This window comes from Aptenodytes patagonicus, chromosome 25 (assembly GCF_965638725.1).
Source record: "Aptenodytes patagonicus chromosome 25, bAptPat1.pri.cur, whole genome shotgun sequence".
Taxonomy (NCBI): Eukaryota; Metazoa; Chordata; class Aves; order Sphenisciformes; family Spheniscidae; genus Aptenodytes; species Aptenodytes patagonicus.
This window is the reverse complement of record NC_134973.1, coordinates 5620998-5641997: the sequence shown is the minus strand read 5'-3', so window position 1 is coordinate 5641997 and position 21000 is coordinate 5620998. Positions and strand designations below refer to the sequence as shown.

The 21000-nt window shown below is 45.0% G+C and overlaps 1 protein-coding gene across 1 annotated transcript in view; it reads left to right on the top strand.

The window, feature by feature from the left end:
* STK11 (serine/threonine kinase 11) overlaps positions 1-21000 on the top strand; it is a 46291-nt gene that overhangs the window by 6011 nt on the left and 19280 nt on the right. The window contains exons 2-7 of the mRNA XM_076359139.1: positions 5673-5756; positions 9807-9896; positions 11159-11291; positions 11779-11915; positions 12434-12561; positions 20358-20415. Coding sequence (XP_076215254.1) covers positions 5673-5756; positions 9807-9896; positions 11159-11291; positions 11779-11915; positions 12434-12561; positions 20358-20415 — 630 coding nt within the window. The remainder of the gene's footprint in view (positions 1-5672; positions 5757-9806; positions 9897-11158; positions 11292-11778; positions 11916-12433; positions 12562-20357; positions 20416-21000) is intronic.

Below are 21000 nucleotides of genomic sequence, written 5' to 3'. Positions count from 1 at the left end.
GCTCGCAACACTATTTTGGGTGATGGCTGGAGAGGAACCGTTTGGATACTAAAACTTGAAAGATGTAGGTCAGCACTGGATTCATCAACACATAACAATGTCAGCCCCTCCCCATGTCAGATGTACATTCAGACGTGTAAAGCTTAGTTTGAAGAAGGAAATAGCGAGGTGCTCTGCTCAGTCTCTTATCTGAAATACCGCTCATCTTCGTGAGAGCGAAGAGGTGCAGCTTCTCACGTGGATGAAAATGACAAGTTGCATCCTTGCAAGCAAAGGGCTTTTTTTTTTACGTGAAATAAACAGGAAGAAGCTGTTCACAAGCTAGACCTTAAATAAGGTAATCTGCTTTGTGGCGTATCGGGGATACTAACTTGTAATTAAAATTTGCTTTGGCTGTACAGGATTACAAAATCAATCTAAATAAATACATAAAGTAGTTGTTCAGTTGCGTAAAGACCAAATGAATGATTCTCGAGTCCTTTGTAGCAATTAGCAAGAATGGTGTTAGTGGATTTATGGTACGTGCCAGAACTGGCATATGGAGCTGTTCTCTGCGCACATCTCCCAGCCCTTCGCTGTGGCACTAGCTCTGCAGTGGAGGTGTGCCAGTTCCTTGTGCCTGGTTCCTCAGTACCACGTGCCGTATGTAGAGAGCTTGAGAGGGGCCACGGTTGTGTGCTGAAGAGTGAAGGAGCGGGTGAGGGTAAGCTTCTTCCAGGCTGAAGGCTCTCGCTGCAGACCTGCTGCGAACCCTCACTTCTGACCCGGTAGGTAGTGTGGAAAAGATTCACCATCACGTGTCTCCAGTAAAATCCTAAAAGCTTAGGACCTGTGGAGGAACCTTGTCAGCCAAAGGAGGGGAGTGAGTCTTTTGGCTGTACTGCTCATTTTTATTTAAGTGAGAATGGCTTTGATGAAACTGAGGCTTGAAACAAACTGTAGAAAGAATGCTAAATCTTATGGTGAAGATGTGCTCTTACTAGAATGGTCCAGGGAAGAATGTCTTCTTTCCAGGCTGTCCTTGGCATCTTCCAAAAGCGTGCAGCACATGGTACAAGTAGGCAGCTTTGCTATATACGGTTCTGAGCAACACCACCACCCTGTTATTTGCCAAAGCAAGGTACCTTGCTAGGGATGTCTTAATCTGTCAGGATGAGCTTAATGGGCCTGACAGAACCACATAGAAACCTTCGAGTTAGAAGATCTTTTCTTTTCTCTTTTCTTCTCTTCTCCCTCCAAGATGGTTATACTTTGAAACAGGCCCCAAACTCTGACAGTCTGTCTTGTTGCACACTTGAGGGCTTTCTAGTATGGAAAACTAGGGACAGAATTCCATAATGGAGACTATTCTGGCCACATAATAGTGGTGTTGAGTAGGATGGGTGTGGAAGCGATTACCACATTGCAGAGAGCACAGCCTACCCCCTCGCTGGGGTTCTCCCTTTCCCTCTGCACTGGGGAGAGAGGTCTGACCTCAAAAGCAACTGTTGTGATTTAAATTTCATGTTAAATTTTAGAGGTAGCAAGGAAAGGAGGCAAAGTTGCAGCAGCTCGGAAGGTGTCCTGAAAATCTGAGCAGATTCACTAGGCTAGTATGGGAAAAGCAGGAAGCCACCTTGCCTTGGTTGAGAGGAAAGGCAGCAAACTGTAGGCATGCAAGTCTCTCTTTCCCAGTGCTGTCAACTGAGACACTGCTGTGCAGGCGAATCGCAAAGAAAGCAGTGGGCTGGGGTGGCTTTGTTGTTGTTAATTTTGAAAAACGTAAATTTAGGCACCTTCTGGCGAGGTGAGCACCTATGTTCACTTACTCGGTGAAGTTTGAAAACAGAAATGGAACTGGAGGTGACTGTGGTCTGGCTGCCTCTGTTCCTCAGTCGTTCTAGAATGCAAGAGTAGCTAAAAATAGATGTAATCTTTCCTCTGGGAAATGGGCTGCTTGGCCTCTGCCCCAGAGGTGGGTGCACTTCACTGGCATTTTAGATTGGTTCACAAAGTCCTTCTGGAAAAAAAAAATCATTACAGAAATATGAAATATTTATTAGTCCATGGAAGGAATTAGTATTTGTGTTTTCAAGCCGTATTACAGGGAATGAGCTGTTGGGATCAGGATTTTAAATGTGTTCCCAATATTGGAAGCTTTCTTTGCCTTCACAGCAAAGTAGTCTTATTTAAATAAGTATGTGTTCACTCCCTCTCTTGCCGGCTTGGTCTGAGCACTCAGCCTGTCTCCCTTCATTATGCAGAAACTTCTTAGACCTACGCTAATGCTGGCTGCAGTTTCTATGCTAATTTAATCCACTTCATCCTTTTGGTCATTACTATAATTAGAGCGGCTGCATCGCTTTGCAAATCTGTCAGCCATTTAAACTAAACACCCTTCTGAGCTTTGCCTTGTTATCCTAGGTTTCTGTTTAGCTATCGTAACTTTTTTTTAAAGCCATCTATGATAAAGGAAGAGTGCCTGGCCTAAACTTTGTTAGTGAAGCAGTGCTACTGGTCAGGGATCCTTAAAAGACCTTTAAAAACCTGCTTGCATTCCTGCATCTTATGAGCCTTTCGAAGGCGCAGTTACTGGCTTGTTAATCAGATGTGATGCATCAACAAGCCTTTGTACTGGCCACGGCCTGTTATTAGAGGCTGGCTAATTGTGCAGGCAAGGGGTGAGTGGCTTTCTGAGCTCGGTGTGTCATGTGTTTGGGCAGACGCTCTTGCTTCCGAAGCTGTGCTCTGAATTCCTTGTAATGCTGCTTTCAAGAGTCCTAACTGTTGAAATGTAACCGTGCTTCTTAAAGCAACTTACCGAACGGCAGGAGAACGAAGCTGGAAAGAAGAGTTTATGTACAGTTTAGCACAAGCCCAGAATCGAGCAGCAGAAGAACAAAGTGAAGAGCAGTATCTGCACTTCCAGACACTGACAGAACCACCCTGACCTGACTGTCCTGATCCTCCTGTTTCTCTTCACAGCTGGCATCCAGTGGGATTTTTGCAGGCTGAGTTTAATGCAAAAGATACTAAAATGTGGTTTGGAGCACAGTACAAAATCCCAAGAGACAAAGATCAAAACAGCTGATACGAGATGACATAAAGGGTCCATTTTCATAGCCAAGGGAAGATGTCTCCTCACTGTTTTACATTATTTATTCTCCACAAACGGAGAATTCAATTCAGATCTCTGAACCGTTCAGTCAGGTTAAGTTAGGACTAAAGTTTGGAAGAAATGGAGTTATTAGCTGGAACTCTTGTTTTTGACTCATTCTTGAGACTAATGTTGCAATTCTTACATTGGTCGCTTCATTTCTGAATTCTCGTGGAAGTTATAGCTTTAATAAAGGGCACTATGAAACTGCCTCAGTAGTTGGCTACTGCATATGAGGAATTTGATGTGTCTTAGGACGATTTTTGTACTAACTCTACTGTAAAGACACTTAAACTGATCACACAAATGGACTACTGGACTGGCCAGCTCAGGGGTCTTTGGCCTGCAACCCCAATGGTGAACAGCTTGTTGTATTTGATGGTGCTCGGGGTGGGCACCTGTGGCTGTTAAACTGTGCGTGACTTCCGAGCAGCTCTCAGTGTGGTTCGTGCGGCGGGGAGCAGGGTTGTGTTGCGGTGGGAGGTCTCAGGACAGCTCACATCTGGAGCGAGGAGGTGAGCCGGAGGGGTGCTGAGGCAGAGTTTGGGGTTGCTGGGACCCAGCAAAGGCCAGCTCTGCAGGGGCTGATGGGACTGCTGGGAGGCCGTTGTCATCTCCCATCTGTGAACTTCTCTGGAGTTCTTCCATCCCTCAGCTCTGACGTCCGTCGCGCTCGTCTCCCGGCCGCAGGAAGCTTTTGGTGCAGGGCTTCTCGGGTCGGGAGCGGTGGAGGCTCGCTGCCCCTTTGGCAGCCTTGGCACGTTGGCTGTCTTCCCTTTTGTGGCTGCAGGCTGTCTGCATCATGCAAGATGCAGTGCTGCTGGTGATGCACTTGTCTCTTTTTTGCTAGCGAGGTACCTCTCCCGTTTTTTCTGTAGTTTATATGTTCTGTAGAAAATCATGTTCTGCTGAACAGCCACTCTTCAGATGAATTTCATGTGGTATAATAAAAAATCAATTTAGTTTCATTTGTTCATGTCTTTAGTAGATTAGCCAGTTTCTGATGTCTTTATATTTATGTTTAAATCACTTCTGTCCATTCACAATACAACAACTATCAGAAGGAATTGCTTGTTAAGTATAGAAACTTTTTATTTCTTTTTTTGGCAAGTAACTAATATTCAAGTTGCTTCCCAGCTAAATAACAGAATTTGTGCTGAAATGGGCTATATAGTGTGCTAACTGCTCTGCCGCGTCTGGCACCGGGCACTGCCTGCCTGTGACAACAGGAGCGCACCTAACTGCACGGTGCTGCGTTACACTGACATCTGCGGGGGTTGTTCCTGGTCACGATGCTGATTAAAAACATACCCTGAAGTAAGAAGTCTGGAAGCCCAAGCAATTCTATTTCTGCTCTTGTAACTACAGATGACGCTTATGTATAAAGAAGCACGAAGTGCAAACGTAAAAGGCTTGTCTTGGAAGTGACTGTCCTAGATATTATGGTAAACACAAATGTAGTGCATCTTTAGGGGTTTAACTGAAGAGACTGGTAGCGAGCTAAGCTCCCAGCGGTCCAGCATTGTTTGAAAAGCTTTAATCGGAGGGAAGCTGATAAAGCTGCGTCTTTGACACGTGGAGCAAATCTGGGTAGGCTTTGACTTGCCTGAGCAGTTGACAGGGCGGCGTTTCAGTTCCAATTATACCTTTCCTTTAGTCAGCACTAGCTTTAACTGGGAATGGTGAGGCACTTGCCCAGGGCCATAGGGAAGGGTGTGAGCTGAGGAGGGGACCTCAGGGGACACTGTAAACCCCTCTTGTATGGGTGGGAGGAGGAGGAGGCTTGGCTTGCTGCAGCAGGCCCTTGCAAGTCCTGTGCCAGTGCTGCTTGTGGAGTCAGGGGGTTTGCAGAGTGTGTCCTTGGGTTGCTTTCTCTTTCCACGCAGCCTGGTGTCTGAGGGTCCAGCAGGATCTCTCCAGGAGTTGTCTTCTGTGGGTTGGCTCAGCATGATGCACTTCTGGTCTTGTTCCTACTCACTTTGAATGGGGCTGTTGGGCTGCCAGCGTCCTACTGTTGACCAGTCAAATAGCTAAAGGGGGGCACTGCACAGATTTTATGGGTAAAACTGGACTAAAGCTTACGTTGGCGTGCAGAATACACCTTTATATTAGCAGAAGTAACACAGCCTGTGTTGAATGGCACCAAAGCATTGGCACCGGGCATTCTGATGACCAATTCCCTGTCCAGCACAAAGGTAGGTTGCTCCTTGAGAATAGTTCTCCTGCTGTTTACCAATGGACTAAAATTTCTGCCCAGAGAAAACTGTCTGTGTAGTGTTAACTGAAGGGGTACTTGTTTATAGTCCTAGTCAGTGACCAGTCAGTATTTTCACGGTCTAACCTTGGACTAATGAAGTCAAGAACACACAAGACCTTCTGTCAAACAGCATGCATAGGTAGTCTTAGGTGAAGCAGTTGGGACTAATATGGTTTGAAGTGTCTTTAAAATCCATGTGATTTAGAAAACATTAATTTCATTCCATAGTAAGGAAATAGGCTTTTTAAACATAACTTTTTTCCTTTTCTCTTCCTGCAGGGAAATTCAGCTCCTGCGACGATTACGGCACAAAAATGTTATCCAGTTGGTAGATGTATTATACAATGAAGAGAAGCAGAAAATATATCCTTTTTTCACACAGTTGTTAATAAGGTTTGAATTCCATTGTTCTCTGCTATAGCGCTGAATCATTATAGTTCTGCTTTTGTTAAGGCCCTCTTGAATGTTTCTTAAGCTTAAAATTGCTTTCACTGGTATTAAACATACTGCATGTCTGGAATACTTTCCACACAAGTACATTTTCTTAAGTTTCCCAGCTTCCCAGTTAGGAAATGAAATATTGTCCCCAGGTTACAGATGCGCAGGGCTGGGGTAGGGGAGAACTGACCCTCAAATACTGTGTTTTGTTGTGTGACCTTCAGCAACTCGGAGATGAAAAAAGAGCTGCAGATCTATCATTTCTAACCTCCTGTCCTAGCTGTGGTATGTGTTAGTGCTTTTTTTTCCCCTGAAGATGGACCTTTTATTGTCTATGCTATGTGAAATCAATTTTTGTAATGCTTTTTCCTTTAAGTCCTTGGCAGTGGTTTAGGTATTTTTTTTTTCTTTCCCTCAAAAGAAGAAAAAAAAAAATCTACTCGTTTGCTGGCATCCGGATGCCTGCAAGTCTCCTTCCCTTTGGAGGGTCTGTACTGCTGCAGTGCTGCCTCTTCTGCAGGCGGTTGGTATGCTTTGCTGCTGGTTATCCTTGACAAGATAAGATGAGCTCCCGAGCCTGCCCAAGCCTCCTCTGTTTTGTTTGTGTGAAAATCCCTTGTGATAGTGCTTAAGTGACCTACAGCTTGTAACAGTCACGAGAGATTGAAAGCATATTGCTCCTGTGAGATCTACAGCTCAGCTTTTTGAGACTAAACGGTTCAGCTCTTGAATCAAATCTGTGGCTTGTGATCTCAGTGCATCCTTCAGACTTTCACATGTTATTCCACAGTGCACTGACCCCCCAAGTATGCATAGACGCTAACCAGTGTAATTACACGCTTTAACTTGCAAGGGAAATGCAAGTGAGTAGCTGGATGGTCCCCATCCCTGGAGGTATTTAAAAGACGTGTAGATGAGGCACTTAGGGACATGGTTTAGTGGGTGGTGGTGTTGGGTTGGACTCGATGATCTTAGAGGTCTTTTCCAACCTCAATGATTCTATGATTCTAATGAGTCTGCCGCTCCGAGTGCACTTTGACTTGAACCAGTTTGTAAGCTTGTTGAGCTGATCTGTTGTAGTACGTGTTATAAATGGTTGCTTTTATTTTTGACAGTGTTTTCTAAATACTGTCTCCCAATTACAGTACTTCATAAAACGGGTAATTTAATTGTGTGCTTTAATTAGATCAAATACCCTGCCACCGCATCATTAGTATAAAAAAGCACGACAACTTTTGCTTGTGTTTTGTAGCGTTAACAGACTGAAGGGACCGTAATTCAATTACTGTCTATAGAGAGATACCATTTAATCAATAGGAAGCTGGGATGCTAAACGAGAAGCACGGGGAAAAAGAGCCCGAGAGAGACCTCATGTGTTGGTAACAGGTGATGACAACCCAAAATGGTCATTCAGAAATGTGACCTCTCTAAGCCAGGAGGGATGTTCCTTGCTTTACTTTCTGAACAGTAGCGTTTGAAAAAGAACAAATCATTTTTCAGTACTTTTCCCTTGCAAGTATAGATTAACTTCACTATTTTTATTTTTATCTGCTTCTACACTCTTAAAGTTTTTTTTTTCTATACCTGCTTATTCTGTGCACGTGAGTGGCAGTACCTGGAGAAATGTGATGTTTTCACTGGGGCAGGGGGCGGGAATTCATCCATGATCATGTTCTTGCTTAACCTTTCTCCAGCTTCTCATTGGCACTGCCAGTGCCTGTGGAGCATGTCTGAGGATGTGGCAGTACAAATGCTTGGGCAGCCTCATGGTAAACAGGTTTGGGAACAGATCCAGCTGAAAAGTAACTTTCTCTTTTAGGCTGGCTTCTCTGTAGGTCAGTTCCCTTACTCGTTTCACTGTGTAGTCACGCAAATGCCTGTATTAGTGCCTTGCGGGAAGCAATGTAAGATAAAAGTTGAGGGGGGTATAGGGGAGGGATGTCGGCTTTCCCCCTTATTAATAAAAAAAAAAATCCTCATTTCCAGAATGACCGTTGTGGCATTTGAAATTGGGCCTGTAGAGGAAGGAAGGATTCTGTTCTCACCTGAGTTTTCTGTTGCTGATAGAAGTGAACTGCAGGCTTCAGCTATGTTTATACTTGGGAAGATAGTGTTTTAACAACTTACCTGCCTAGTCAAAGCCTTCAGTGATTTTCTTTGGTAAAAGGAAAGCTGCAATGACTGCATTAAAAAATATCAACTACGTTTAGTATTTAATGGGCTGCTCTGATGACCTGCTGTGGCTGGGAATGCGGAGCTGGTGATGAATGGAGAACTAATCCAGGCAGAAAATAAACCCGGTTCAATAAGCAGGATCCCAGCTGGCACCTTCTCTGACAGCTTCTGTTACCAGTACGTGCAGTTGTGCGTGGGAGCAGAACCCTATCGATTAGAAGAGTTGAGAGCCTCAGTCTTCTTGGGGCACCTGTAACAGATCTGCTCCAGCCTGGAAGTTTGTACTCTAATCTGGCTGATCAACCAGAGATGGATCAGTTACAAAAGAAGGGGTGAAAAACAGTCTGGCAGCAAATGAAACCAAAATCAGGCTGTCCTTTGTAGATGAGAACGAGACCTGGGTCTTGCTTCCCGGGAGCTAGTCTATATAATCTACTGTTAGTGTTATTCTCTGGAAGGTGGCAGAGTTGATGTCTTCCACATCGCTGTGATATAAATAGTTCACAGATGTCTTTCAGAATAAGAAATGGTAGGAATGAATTTTGGGAGCTTTTTCTGCTATTCTTGCTTCTACTGATTTCCTGGGTGGCATTGTGCCCATCATAAAATCTTACAGTGCTTTAGTGTCCCCCTGAAGAGCGGCTCACATGGGGAATGTAACACAAATTTAATGAGTTCGGACAGTGTTTTGAGCTCCTCGATAGAACGTGCTACAAAAGGGCAACACAATCTTTAGCGCAGATCCCACTTAAAGCGCAGGTCATCTCTTTAGTCTCTCCTGCCTCAAGAGTTAAGATGGCATCCTGGGACATAGGCAACTTATTTTAGGCTTAGGTTAAGAAGGCATCTGCCAGGAGTAATTAGAGTGACCAAAGAAATGCTTTGTGTTACTGGAGAACATGGGCTGCCTGACAGTCGCGCTTTTCTCTGCTCTTTATCTTGAAGGTGCAGTCCCTTGGCAAAGCCACCAGATGTCCCAGGGTCTGATCTTGCAAGCCCCTCTCAGCACACAGTCTGCCTTTAAGAGCCCAGGGAGAGGAGGAAAACAGAGGCAACTGCTTTAGGCAGTTGTGTAGTTTCCATTGTTTGGCCCCAACGTTAAAGCTTAAAGAGATGAAAACTAGAATATGCTGCAAGGGAACAAATGCTAAAAAGTGCCACCAGTTCTTGGCATTCTGTTGTAACTTTTTTTATCCGTGCAGTTTCAAAAAAGCTTCCCAGCTCTCTAGGGATCCTTTCTCCTGCTACTGAAATACTACCATGGGGATGGGGGTAAGCAGCAGCTGTTAAATAGTGCACACAGCCGTATCATTTCGAAACAGGAAACGAAGAATAACAAACTTTGGGGGAGGTGATGGGAGCTCACTGTTACGTCAAGCGCGGACCAGCCAGGGTATTGGGAGAATATGCTACAGCCTACAGCTCTTCTGCCAGGGGTTCCCTAACTTTTTGTTGCCACTTCAGAGTATTATCCTATTTCTGACGTGCTCGTGAGGTCTCCAACTTAATTTCTGTGGAGTTCGCATCCTGTTTCAGGTCTGATCACGGAGTTGCAGCAGGTCGTTAAGCAGAAGAATTTTCTCGTGGGTTCGTTGCCTCCTCCCGTTAGACAGTTGGAGGAAGGCAGCTACCGCAGGAGGTGCAGCGCAGCTCAGGCTCTACCTCTCCAGTGTGTGTATACCAGGTAACAGGGCTGCCTGTGCAGCAGCTCTCCAGTTGCACTGGAACGGGGCTGCAGTCCTCACACAGCATTTGCCTGAGAAATGTTTAACCCTGAAGCTTCCTTAACTCTGCCTTCACGTATATGGTGATGGAGTACTGTGTGTGTGGGATGCAGGAAATGCTGGACAGTGTCCCAGAAAAGAGGTTTCCAGTTTTTCAGGCTCACGGGTAAGTACGGTTTTGTTCCTTAGGCTGCATTAGCCTCTCACCACTGTACTCTCTTGAATTCAAGAGCACGTTCTACTCTGTTGCTTAGACTGTTGGCTGCACTTTAAAGTAAAACTGGCTTTGTGTAATAACTGCATCTTTTACATCCATGGAAAAAATGAAAAACTAATGAAGTGGTGACAAGGATAGCCCTTAGATTCTGGGAAGAAAAAAAAAAACATCTTTCTATTGAATTTTCTGTTACTTTTGTTTTCCTTTGAGATGCATGACAACCCTTCCTGGCCCCTTTCCTACAGCTCTGCTGTTCAGCAAAGATGGGTGCAATGGAGGAATCCATGAGGGCTTGCCCCGCCTAAATGGAGGCAAGCCATACAGTTCAGTGTCAGAAAAGAGATTAAAGGTCTTTGGAGGGATTAAGGATTGGCAATATCCAGCATGATCTGTTAGCTTCTTTAGTTAGTAGAGAGGATAATCTGAAGCCCCTTTCACTCTGCAAGTAAAGGAACCTTAGAATTCCGGAAATAGGTGCAAGAAGATTGTCATGTATATCAAATCAGTGCAGACCAGCAGATCTGTGGTAACTACATGTTTTTATGGTCGTATTTTCATTTTGTTTAAAAAAGGTGTCTGAGATTACAGGTAGCGTAAGTGAAATACAGGCACCTTAAGTCAAGTATTATTTCTGGATATTATGAGAGAAGACGTGCATGCCCAGTTGTTGCCAGGCTGTTAATGCGCAGTGCTTGCTACGTTATAGTAATGGCCTGCCCGTGGTCTCTGACCATATCCATGTTACCTTTGCTCAGCCAAGTAAGCTGTGCCAGCAAAACACTCCTTTCTGCTGGCTAAAAGAAACTTTTTTCCCCACCCCCTGTTAGAGAAAGCTATGCCACTGAAAGAGCATCTTTCGCTAGCTTAACTAAAGCAGGCATCAGAATTAACTGTCAGGTCTGTGCCAGCGTGGTGCTCAGCACATAGAAGATACGCAGACTTGTGAAGAGTGCTTTGGTGTGGAGGAGCCCAGAGTCTGAAGTGGTTAGCGCACTGCTGCAGAGCTCTGGCAGGTAACTTCTGACTTTGTCAGAAGATTAAGTACCTTTTCTTATACACCACAGCTCAATCTCAAGTTCCTAAGCATCAAATGTGAATGTATTTCCGACTTGTTTCCAAAAACAGCACTCTTTGCTTTATGTATTATCAGTAGTTCACATAGTCTTAGTCTATGGAAGTGCTTGACTTTCTTCCTCTAACTCTTTCTGCAGGTACTTTTGTCAGCTTATAGACGGCTTAGAATACTTGCACAGCCAAGGGATTGTCCACAAGGATATAAAACCGGGGAACCTCCTGCTAACAACCAATGGGACACTGAAAATATCTGATTTAGGCGTAGCAGAGGTATGTGAGAACTGCGGCAAAGTCAGGAATGTGGGAAGCGTGACATTCTAGATTTAGGTCACCTTTGTGGTGCCAATTGATTTACTGTGCATTTAGGCTTTTGTTCTGTTAAACTTGCAGAGTGCTCTAGAGTGATTCTGAATAGTCATTGTAATTGGCAAAACACTTTTGATAACAGCACAAAACTTCCATCTGGGAAGCACATAGAGGAAGACATCAGTCTTAGACAAACCCAAAAGTGTGGTGAAATGGCGATAAGCTATATAACCTTATCCTTCTTATTGTATGAAGGCTGTCTTAGCTGGGTAGGATTAGTGCAAGAATTGTCACTGATGGCATGTAGTTATTGTAGTGGCATGTTCTTATGATATGTAAGTAGATTTTCAGTAGCGGAGTTTTCCCCTTTTTTTCCCCAGGTGAAACTTTTTTAACAGTTACAATTTGTCTGCCTTGAAAGTTTAAAACTGATCGGTCTCTTCTGCTGCAGGCATTGCATCCGTTTGCAGAGGATGACACGTGCAGAACGAGCCAAGGGTCGCCAGCATTCCAGCCACCAGAAATTGCCAATGGCCTTGACACCTTTTCAGGCTTTAAAGTAGACATCTGGTCCGCAGGGGTCACACTGTAAGTGCCCGTGCAGCATCCAGGAATTGCAATAAAAAGTTACAAGTCCCCAGATAGCTCAGTCTTGTGCTACCTGCTATCATCGCTGCTCTTCATGTTGTTGCGGGGAGCAGGGAGAGTGTATGTGTGCTGGTCCCTCCTTTGGATGGGTGTATGTTCCCCGCAGTGCTTGTAATTCTGAAGAAAGTCATCTTTACTCTCAGTGAGTAACTCTGCCAGCCGTTTCTCAGCATCCGAGATGCACAGCTACTGTAATAATAGAAACCACAAATATCTCTAGTATTTATTTTTAAGTTTCTCCCATCCCAGCCTGTCAGGGAGATGTCTTGGTGGTTTTGACTCATGTGAATGAAGAGGCTGTGATAAAGGAAGGATAAGTTTAAAGAGGCATTCCAAATGCTGTCAAATATTCATCTTTTAGTTTCCTCTTGGCTTCTTTTGGTTTACGTAGTCACGTAAGAACTGAACACCTGTTCTGTGTGCTTTTTCTCATACAGCTTCTCCTTCTGCCTTTACAGATACAACATTACAACGGGTCTATACCCCTTTGAAGGGGATAATATCTATAAATTATTTGAAAACATCGGGAAAGGTGACTACACAATTCCAGAGGATTGTGGTCCTCCACTCTCAGACTTATTGAGAGGTGAGTCTCCCAACTGACTCTAAAAGGATGGGTAAAATCGATAGGTGCAACATGCTCAGCTTACATAGTGCCGGGGAGAGCTTCGTTCCAAGCATCCTGTGAAGATACAGGATCCTGTTGGAAAGGGAGGTTATGCTTATGAACATTTTAAAACTTTGAAAGATCTTCCACACTGATATTTTCCCAAGATACACTAAACCCTGCATGGGTTGCAGTCACTACTCTATAGAGTTGGTTCTTGCGTTATGTTTCTTGTGCTCTGAGAAGCTCTTAAACCTGAAGACAAAGCCCACAAGAGGTTAAATTTGAAGTGGCATCATAGCGTTGATGTGGGTTTTGCAAGTGAGAACACTCAGTTAAATTCCTTGCCCAAGCTTTCTATAATGTGAAATACTGAGTACTCAGGTTCTGCTGTCTTTCCTCATCAGCCTCTGCTCTGAATTTACTTGCTTCAATCCCAGTTGTCTCCTCCTGCCCCCCAAATTTAGAGTTGCAAGGATACTGGAGCAAAGTGACTGGTGCCCGCTTTCACAACAGGGCTGTGGTAGAAATAGGAGTAGCGCTTTCTGGGTAGAAGGAGAGGGTTGTGGGTTTTGTTTGTTTGGGGTTTTTTTTGTTCCTGTCGCTTATTGCAATAGTTCGAGGTTTAGCGTTGAACAGTCTCAGCTCTTGAAAGCTGAATAGTCAGGGCAGCAGTTATGCTGTGCGTAGCAGCCAATTTGGTGATGCCCATTTGGCAGCAGGTAGGATGTGATTCTAGCACGTGGGAGATCCTGACCGGAGTTCCTGCTGCCTCATTGGCAGTGAAGCAGCCGGGTGCGATACTGCTCCCCAGCCCTCGGCACGGGCTTGCTCTCTCTTCTTTGTCTTCAGCTGTTTGTGAAAGATCAGACCTCAAACATGAAATGGTGCTGTCTTGTTTCAAGTTTATTTTTCTGGTTCTTGTGCCACATGGGGTTAGGAGGTTAGTGTGGGTGAAGAGCCATGGGGCACTGTGAGCAGACTGAGTCAGCTTCCCTTCCTCCTGTCCGCAGTGTTGTCAGGTCTGCTCGTAATACGGGTGTTGTTGCTAAACCGGGGGGGTTGTGTACTGTGCCGTGTCCTCTGTGTGGTCACAGTGCTGTTGCAGTTTGTGGCTGGCCAAAAGGTTACCAATTTCAAAGTGGTTTATGGCTGCACTTCGTGCTGCAAACGGCAGCAGTTGTGCCTCTGCAGGAAAGGCTGCGCTGCCCGTGGGCTCCCGGCTCCCGTGTGGATGGCTGCGAGCAGCCGCAGCTCCAGCCCTGTAGGGTCACCTCCGCTGCGGGCCGTGGCCCGGTGCGGTGCTGGGGACGTGGGCGTCGTCGCTCGGTGCCGGCAGCGTGCCGGGCGGCGGCGGCAGGTGGTGCTGTCTGTCCGAGCTCTGCCTGCTGCTGCCTCCAGCGGGGCTCCCCTCAGCCCCCCGCCACCGAGGAGGTGGCAGACCCCCTGCGATCCTACTCATAGGAGGCTATTTTAGCTTATCTGGCCCCATACCGATTATGAAATGTTATTTCCATGTGTTTCAAAAAGCATTAACTAGCTTTAACAGCTTTCAGAACGCATTACATAAGGCATTGCTTCAAATTGCACTCGGCACAGCTGGTATCTTGGCTGTTCTGCTGAGACTAATGTGGCTACTGCGTACAGCCCAGCACTTCTGACTGATGTGTGTTTCACATCGTATCCGCGTGCCTCAGGGAACGATGTCCTGATCTACATGTGGCGTTTGATTTGTGAATGCTGACTCAAAACACAGCCTTTTTTTTATGAGCTTGGGAATTGCCCAAATGGAGTAAATCCAGTGGTCCATCTAGACAGGCAGCCAGTCTTCTAAAGCATCCAGCAGAAATCATTTGAGGTTTGTGATAAGCCTCTCAGCTGCACTTAGTGTTGTACCCCAGGGAAAATGAGTGTGGCAGTTGTTTCTCTTTTCTTGTCCTGAGGATACTGATAGCTTCAAGTCTAATGCTTCATTAGCAGAATAACTCCTTTTTTAGTTCTCTTTCCATCCCCTGTATGAGACCTGCAGTCAGAATCTCCTACTTTTCCTGCTGCCTTGTTTTAAACAGAGGAGCCTCGCACCTGATGCCCTTTGTCCATCTCTTCAGCCTGAGTTGCCTCCTTCATCCTAGCTGCCGTCTCTCTTCATCCCTTCTGTGTTTGGACACTACAGACACGCAAGTTGAGTGCATTTGGTAGGCAGAGGAGCTCACCTGGGAGGAGATGTCTGTGTCTCTCTATCAACTTGACCCTTTCTTCCAGGGCGGTGGGAAGTCCTAAGGATTCCTTTCACTGTCCTCCCTCCATCCCACCTGAGAGCACTCTCCCACCCCTCATCTTGCCGTATGCACCTGTTACACAGTCAAAGCTGGCAAAAACTCCTGATATTCTCCTTGTTTGGTTTGACACACTTTACTTTTTCTAGTGGTTAGAGTATCCAGTGGACCCGAGGTGACTGAATTCTGGAGCGGGATTGCCCTGGCTCCCTCCACGCTGTGGAGGCCTGAGCATCTCCGCAGCCCAGCAGATAGCAAGGCATCTGCTGAAGACGAGGGCTGAGCTTTGCAGTGGTGATACTACGTAGCTATGGTGACAAAACCTGAATGCTTTATCTGGTTCATGCTTTTTCTCCAGAGCATCTGCATTTCCTGGTAGGTGCCTGCTACTTCTGCAGCAGGTTGAAACTGAATCAAAAGCCTGCAGAGCAGATATTGTCAATGGCTGGCTGATGCTTTTATATGAGCAGCACAGACACCCACAGCTCAGCTCTATCTCACTAGAGACTTTGTTTCACCTTTGCATTGCTTTTAAAAGACTCTTAAAGCACTCTGCAGCGCTGCAAGCATTTGTTCTGGTTTTATGGTAAGGAAGAATTCAGTACGCTGGCTGTAAGTGCTGTGTTGACCATAGTACTGGTCTGGCTGTGAAGCAAATACTAGAATACACTTTTTAAGGTTTTTCCTGTTCTTCTGTTGACTACTTTTTAGTGTGTTTTGGTTGGGTTTTTTTTGCTTCCCCCCACCTTGAGCTTGGTTTTTTTTTTTCTTTGTTCCTCTTTCCAGATGAAGCAGAATTTAGAGGACTTAAAGCTTCTGTGGTATTTGACTTGTAAAGAGACTTATATGACAGTGTATTTCAACAGATTAGTTGGGATGCTGCGCCTCTTTTTGTCTCCTTAATCAGGGATGAAGCTTTATTTATACTCTTCACTGATGGAAAAGAGAAGGGCTAGTACTGTTCTGGCTTCTGTGTGTACAGTCAGTAAAGATGTGTCAGAGTGGAAGCATTTATAAATAGCCTTAAGGTTATTCTGTCACCATCTGCGTGTGACTTATCAACTCATATGCAGTTTGCTTCTGGGCAAGAAAAATGCACAAGGTCAGCTTTTCTTCCTCTTCTTCTAATATACTTTTACTGAAAGAGAAAGCCTTGAGACTGCAGTCTCTGCATTAAACATCTGGATTTATTTCCAGGCTCTGCTACAGACTTTGTGACTGGGGACGAGTTGGTTAGTTTCTCAGCGTTTTGTCCTCTCACTTCTGTGTAACTGCCATGACCTTTCATTACAGGGGTGGTGAGAGGGTGTGCGTCCTGATGACGGGGATGCTTTAATTCTGTAGTAGCAGGGCGTCCCCGGAGCCAACAGGCAGGCAGGCTGGTGTCTATAACCCATCCAGTGGGCAAGTCTTCCACATGTGTTTGATCAAAGACTCAAGGTTTGCCTGCAGAGGGAGTTTATGGTCAGAACGCCTGGCTGTGCTTGTGGAAGATGAAGGAGAGGGAAAAAGTCCTGTCTCATTTTACAGAATTTACTGCTTTATATTGGTTGTTTGAAATGTTGATCTGAGTTGGAGACTCTGAAGTGAAATCCAGGTTGAGTTCATTAACTCTTGCTGTTAGATTCCTTCCGGCTTCTCAAACGACATACCTAAGATTGTACTGTCTGCTAAAAACTAGATACTCTACCACATGATACAGTGCTATGCTTGTTCAGGATTATTGAAGTGTGTGGGCTGGAGTCTGTAAGGAGCTCAAGACAAGTTCGTGTCTCCAGATTCTGGATTGCCACTTGACATAATTTGAAAGGGGTTTGAGACTGCTGGTGTGCTGTAATGGGCACGATATCCCATGTATGGGCACGGCGAATCCTTCTGAAATACCATGGGAGCAGAGATTTGTGAGTTAGGCGTCCTCCCGAAGAATCGCCCTGCTAGTGTCTCGTCTCTACTCGCAGATAAACTGCATGGAAATCTTTACCGTAAATGGTAGAGAGTATGTGTAGTTACTGTGGGCAGACACTCTTAGATGACTTGACTGGTGAATAGTACATGATGTTTTGTCTTGATGAAGTCGCTTTTCAGTACAGGACTTCAGCCACAGAGCTGCCGTGAGTGAGTCAGAGCTGAACGCATGAATGTACATTTTTGGTGATTGGGCTTTCCATTTTCTTTCAAACATTGCCCAAAACACAGTCCGTCCTTTTTCATTAAAGTAAATATTCTTTTTGCTCAATTATCTTCTTTAGGCCTTTTTAATTGCTTGAGAACAGTACAGCTCTCTGCACCATAGCTATTTAACTGGTGCTGTTAGGCCTCTTAAAAATTTACCTTAGAACTTTATCCTCTGCTTGTACCAGTTTCATCTGGTAAATGCCTTAAATTTCTTTGTTAGCCCTGTCATTCCTTAAACAGTGTTTGAATTGCTGCATGTTTATTTTTTTCCTTTGGTCAAAGTGAGCTGCTTATGAGGGTGTTCCAACTCCTCTTCTGCAGCACCCTAGTGAAATTAATCCCAAACTGAAAGTGCAAGAGCCTTGAGACAGTCCCACTGTACTTCAGTTTTCTATGAAGCGTTTCCAGTTGTATCTGCTTGGATGTGCAGAAGTTTATCCCGAACTTGATGATAACAAGCTGGATTCCAAAGACACCTTGAAATGTGGTCTTTAAAGAAATAAATTGGGAGGGGGGAAGGTGGTGTCCTGACTTACCTGTTTTTATTACATTAATAAGATAACCTAGCCAGTACTTGCTTTGGTGTCCCCTAGACTTCATGTAAGATCTCTTTGCAGTCCTATTTCTTAAAAAAAGAAAAAGCTAACAAATTTGGGCAGCTCAGCTGTGAAGCTACTGTCTAATAATCTTATTAATAGGTCATTTCATTAGGTGTGGGATTTTTTTCTCTGAACCACCTTCCCATCTTGTTTTCCAATTATTACTTCTTTCCTTGTAAGGTGAGGAGCAATTATGTCTGAACACGAGAACTCCTTTACTGCAAGGGTGGTTGAGCACTGGAGCAGGTTGCATAGGGGGGTTGTGGAGTTTCCATCCTTAGAGATGTTCGAAACCCAACTGGACACAGTCCTGGGCAAGCTGACCCTGCTTTGAGCAAGAGGGTTGCACTAGATGATCTCCAGAGGTCCCTTCCAACCTCAGCTGTTCTGTGATTCCGAGAAGGCCGCGGGGACTGCTTCGGACACATGCTGGAGTACGGAAGAAAGGAGAACGCACATTGCAAGGACCCTTGTTGTGGAGAAAGTCCCTCATAAAGTCTGTGTTCAGTGTTAAACCGATAATTTTTTTTTTTAACAGTAAGGGAGTTTGTTTTGTAGTATTCACTGAAAAAAAGGAGGGCTTTCTCTAGCATCGTTTCAGTAACTATGGCTAAGGTGAGGAAACAACTTGGAATTAGCCCTGCGAGAGCACCTAAATGCTGTATTACAAGCATTGCAGCACTTTGCAGGACAGCAAGATTCAGGATCAAATCCCTTCTCTGTTGAAGATGGTTCAACCATACCTTCCCTTCTCTCACCCTTACTGTAAGACCATCTCAAAATACACTTTCAGTGGTGTTCCTCAGTAGCAGACCTAGCTGTTCAGCTTCTGGCACTGTCACTGGCATTAATCACCTCCTGCCACATGCAGTTTTTATCTGTAGCTGCAGCCTGGGCTGCTGGTTGCTTGTTTATAGGGCTTTAGCCTATTCAGGGGAGCAGATAAGGAACTACTCTCACGGTTTAGAGCTCTTCAGCAGGGAGCTATTGCTTTAGCTGCAGTCAAGCTCAGCCATGTAACTCTAATATAGCCATATGGTGGGTTTTGTGGTCTCGGCAAGGCAAGTATAAATTTCCGGTATGCTCTGTCTAAAGAGCTCTGAAGAGTTGGGCTCTGAAGACTCCAGTGCCTTGAGTTCATGAGACCAGATGCTTGTGATGCACTTGACCTTCTCCAGCCTGGAGAGGTCTTCCTGTGTCTCTTTAACCTACTTCATAGTGATGTAATGTGGATCAGTAGTGACTCCATCTGCCTTAAAGCTATTAGTGCTGTCATCAGCACTGATAAACCTTTACAAAGTGCCATGGCAAACTGTATTTTGGTTTCTGGGGGGAAAATAACTTCAGCCCTTCCGCGCTGTACCTTTTCTTTGCCGATATTTATTACTGTCAGTAATGTGATACAAACTGAACTGACAAGGAAGATGTTCTGGATCAGCTTTTGTTATCACATGTGCTGTTGGTGATTTATCTCTTCCATTACCTTTGTTCAACAGTATTGCAGAAATTAATCTGCAAAGCCCTTGCAACTTCTCACTTGAACTACAATGTCTCTTTCCAGCCCTCCCTTCCTAAGCGTCCATCCAAATGTATCTCCCGTCCTTGTGTTTTCACTGTGTCCTTGTACTGGCTCTCCCCAGCACTCTGCACTGTTTGTTCCTTGTCTTGACTTCCTTAACTCCTGTTTGATAGTCTGTTCTGTTTCCTAGTCTTTCTTTTCTTCTGGTTGCTGGAGACGGGGTCTTCCTGTTCTCTCACCTCTTTCCAAAACCTTACTCTTCATGCTACCTGTGCAAGACTCAACAGTGCTAGTGCTTCAAGAGCAACAAGGGGGTATCATCCAGTAAAAGCAAAACTCCTTGTAATGTACAGCAGTGAGATTTTGTTCACACTCATTAGATGAATACATTCTTGGAACCTTCATTGGAGAATATCTTGGATGCTGCTGGATGAGACTTGTTAGGTCCCATTGGCTAGTTTCTGAAGAACACGGCAAAATTTGCCACTTCCCTTCTGTTGAGTTGTAAAGCTTTTTAAAGACAGTGGCGCAGAGTGGGCATCTCATGAATCTGTTTAAGGAATCCACCTCCCTCTCTCCTAGAGAGAATACAGATAAGCCACTTTTCCTCTCCCCCCCTCTTCTCACCCCCACCCCGGTTATCTTAGCAGATGATGCCAGACATCAAACTCCTGGCTAGAGCAAAAGGACGGACAGTAGGATTATTTTTTGTCAGTTCTCCCCAGCTGTACTTCCAGAATAGAATTTCACCAGACTAGCGTTCCTGGGATGCTGAGCAACTGGATATATGCTGTGCCTAAGGCTTTGGCTCTTCCATGGAGAGATTTCAATAGCATTATCTGTGAAATGCGAAGTCTTGACGTTCTTTGCCTGGAGACATGCTTGGACATATGATCCAGGGCTGTACAAGCCTCTGTCCCTGCAGTGTGAAGGAGGGAAGGGTCATACCCACTTTTCAGGTGGGGAAACTGAGGAACAGACTTGGTCAGGTAGTCAGCAATGAAGTCGGGATTTTGTGCTGAGCTTCCTGTGACCGATGCAGCAGATTCTTAGGGAGGTAAAGGCTCCCTAAGCTGCCAGGACTGGACACAGCAGTCGCTGTTGGGGGCGGGAGGTGGGAGGGAGGGGTAGAGCTTTATGCTTCCTGTCTTCAACTTGGCTGAGAGCATCTGTGATCACACCTGGACTTTTTTTCCTTCTTTTCAGGGATGCTTGAATACGACCCAGCCAAGAGATTTTCAATACAGCAGATAAGGCAGCACAAGTGAGTGTTCAGCTTCTTCCTATTAGTCATTCTCTTTCTGCTTCTTATGCTAATGTACCTGTGCTATTGCTCTCAACTCATTTTTCCTTTTGACAGCAGACACATGGAAGTCACTAGATATCCTTCCTCCAGCTCTGCTGGAGCTCTGGCAACCTCTACTTGGCTTTTTTTCCTCCTATTAGAGCATCCGGTTAAAGCATTTGAATTGCTAACCGGTAAATAATGAATATGTTGAAAATATGTTTCTAGCGTGACTGGTTCTTGATAATTAAGGGTTCTGGATAATTTTTTTTTTTTCAGAGGTCAGCTAGTACTAATGGAGCAGAAGAACAGGGGTTCCTTAAAGCTGGGTTATTGAACTAGGACTGTTTAGTAATGTGTGTTAGTTCTGGTTTTCTGGACAGTTTGGTGACAGAAATATCCCTTGGTATTTGCTCCATATGGAATCAGTATGTGGAGAAGCGTTCCAGGACAATAGGAAATTTTTTTTTTTCTTTCTCTTTAATGTCATACTTCTCCCTCCTCCATATCCTCCTCCTTTATCCTTGCCATTGTCTGAGGGGGGGAAAGGCCCCGTTATCTCTG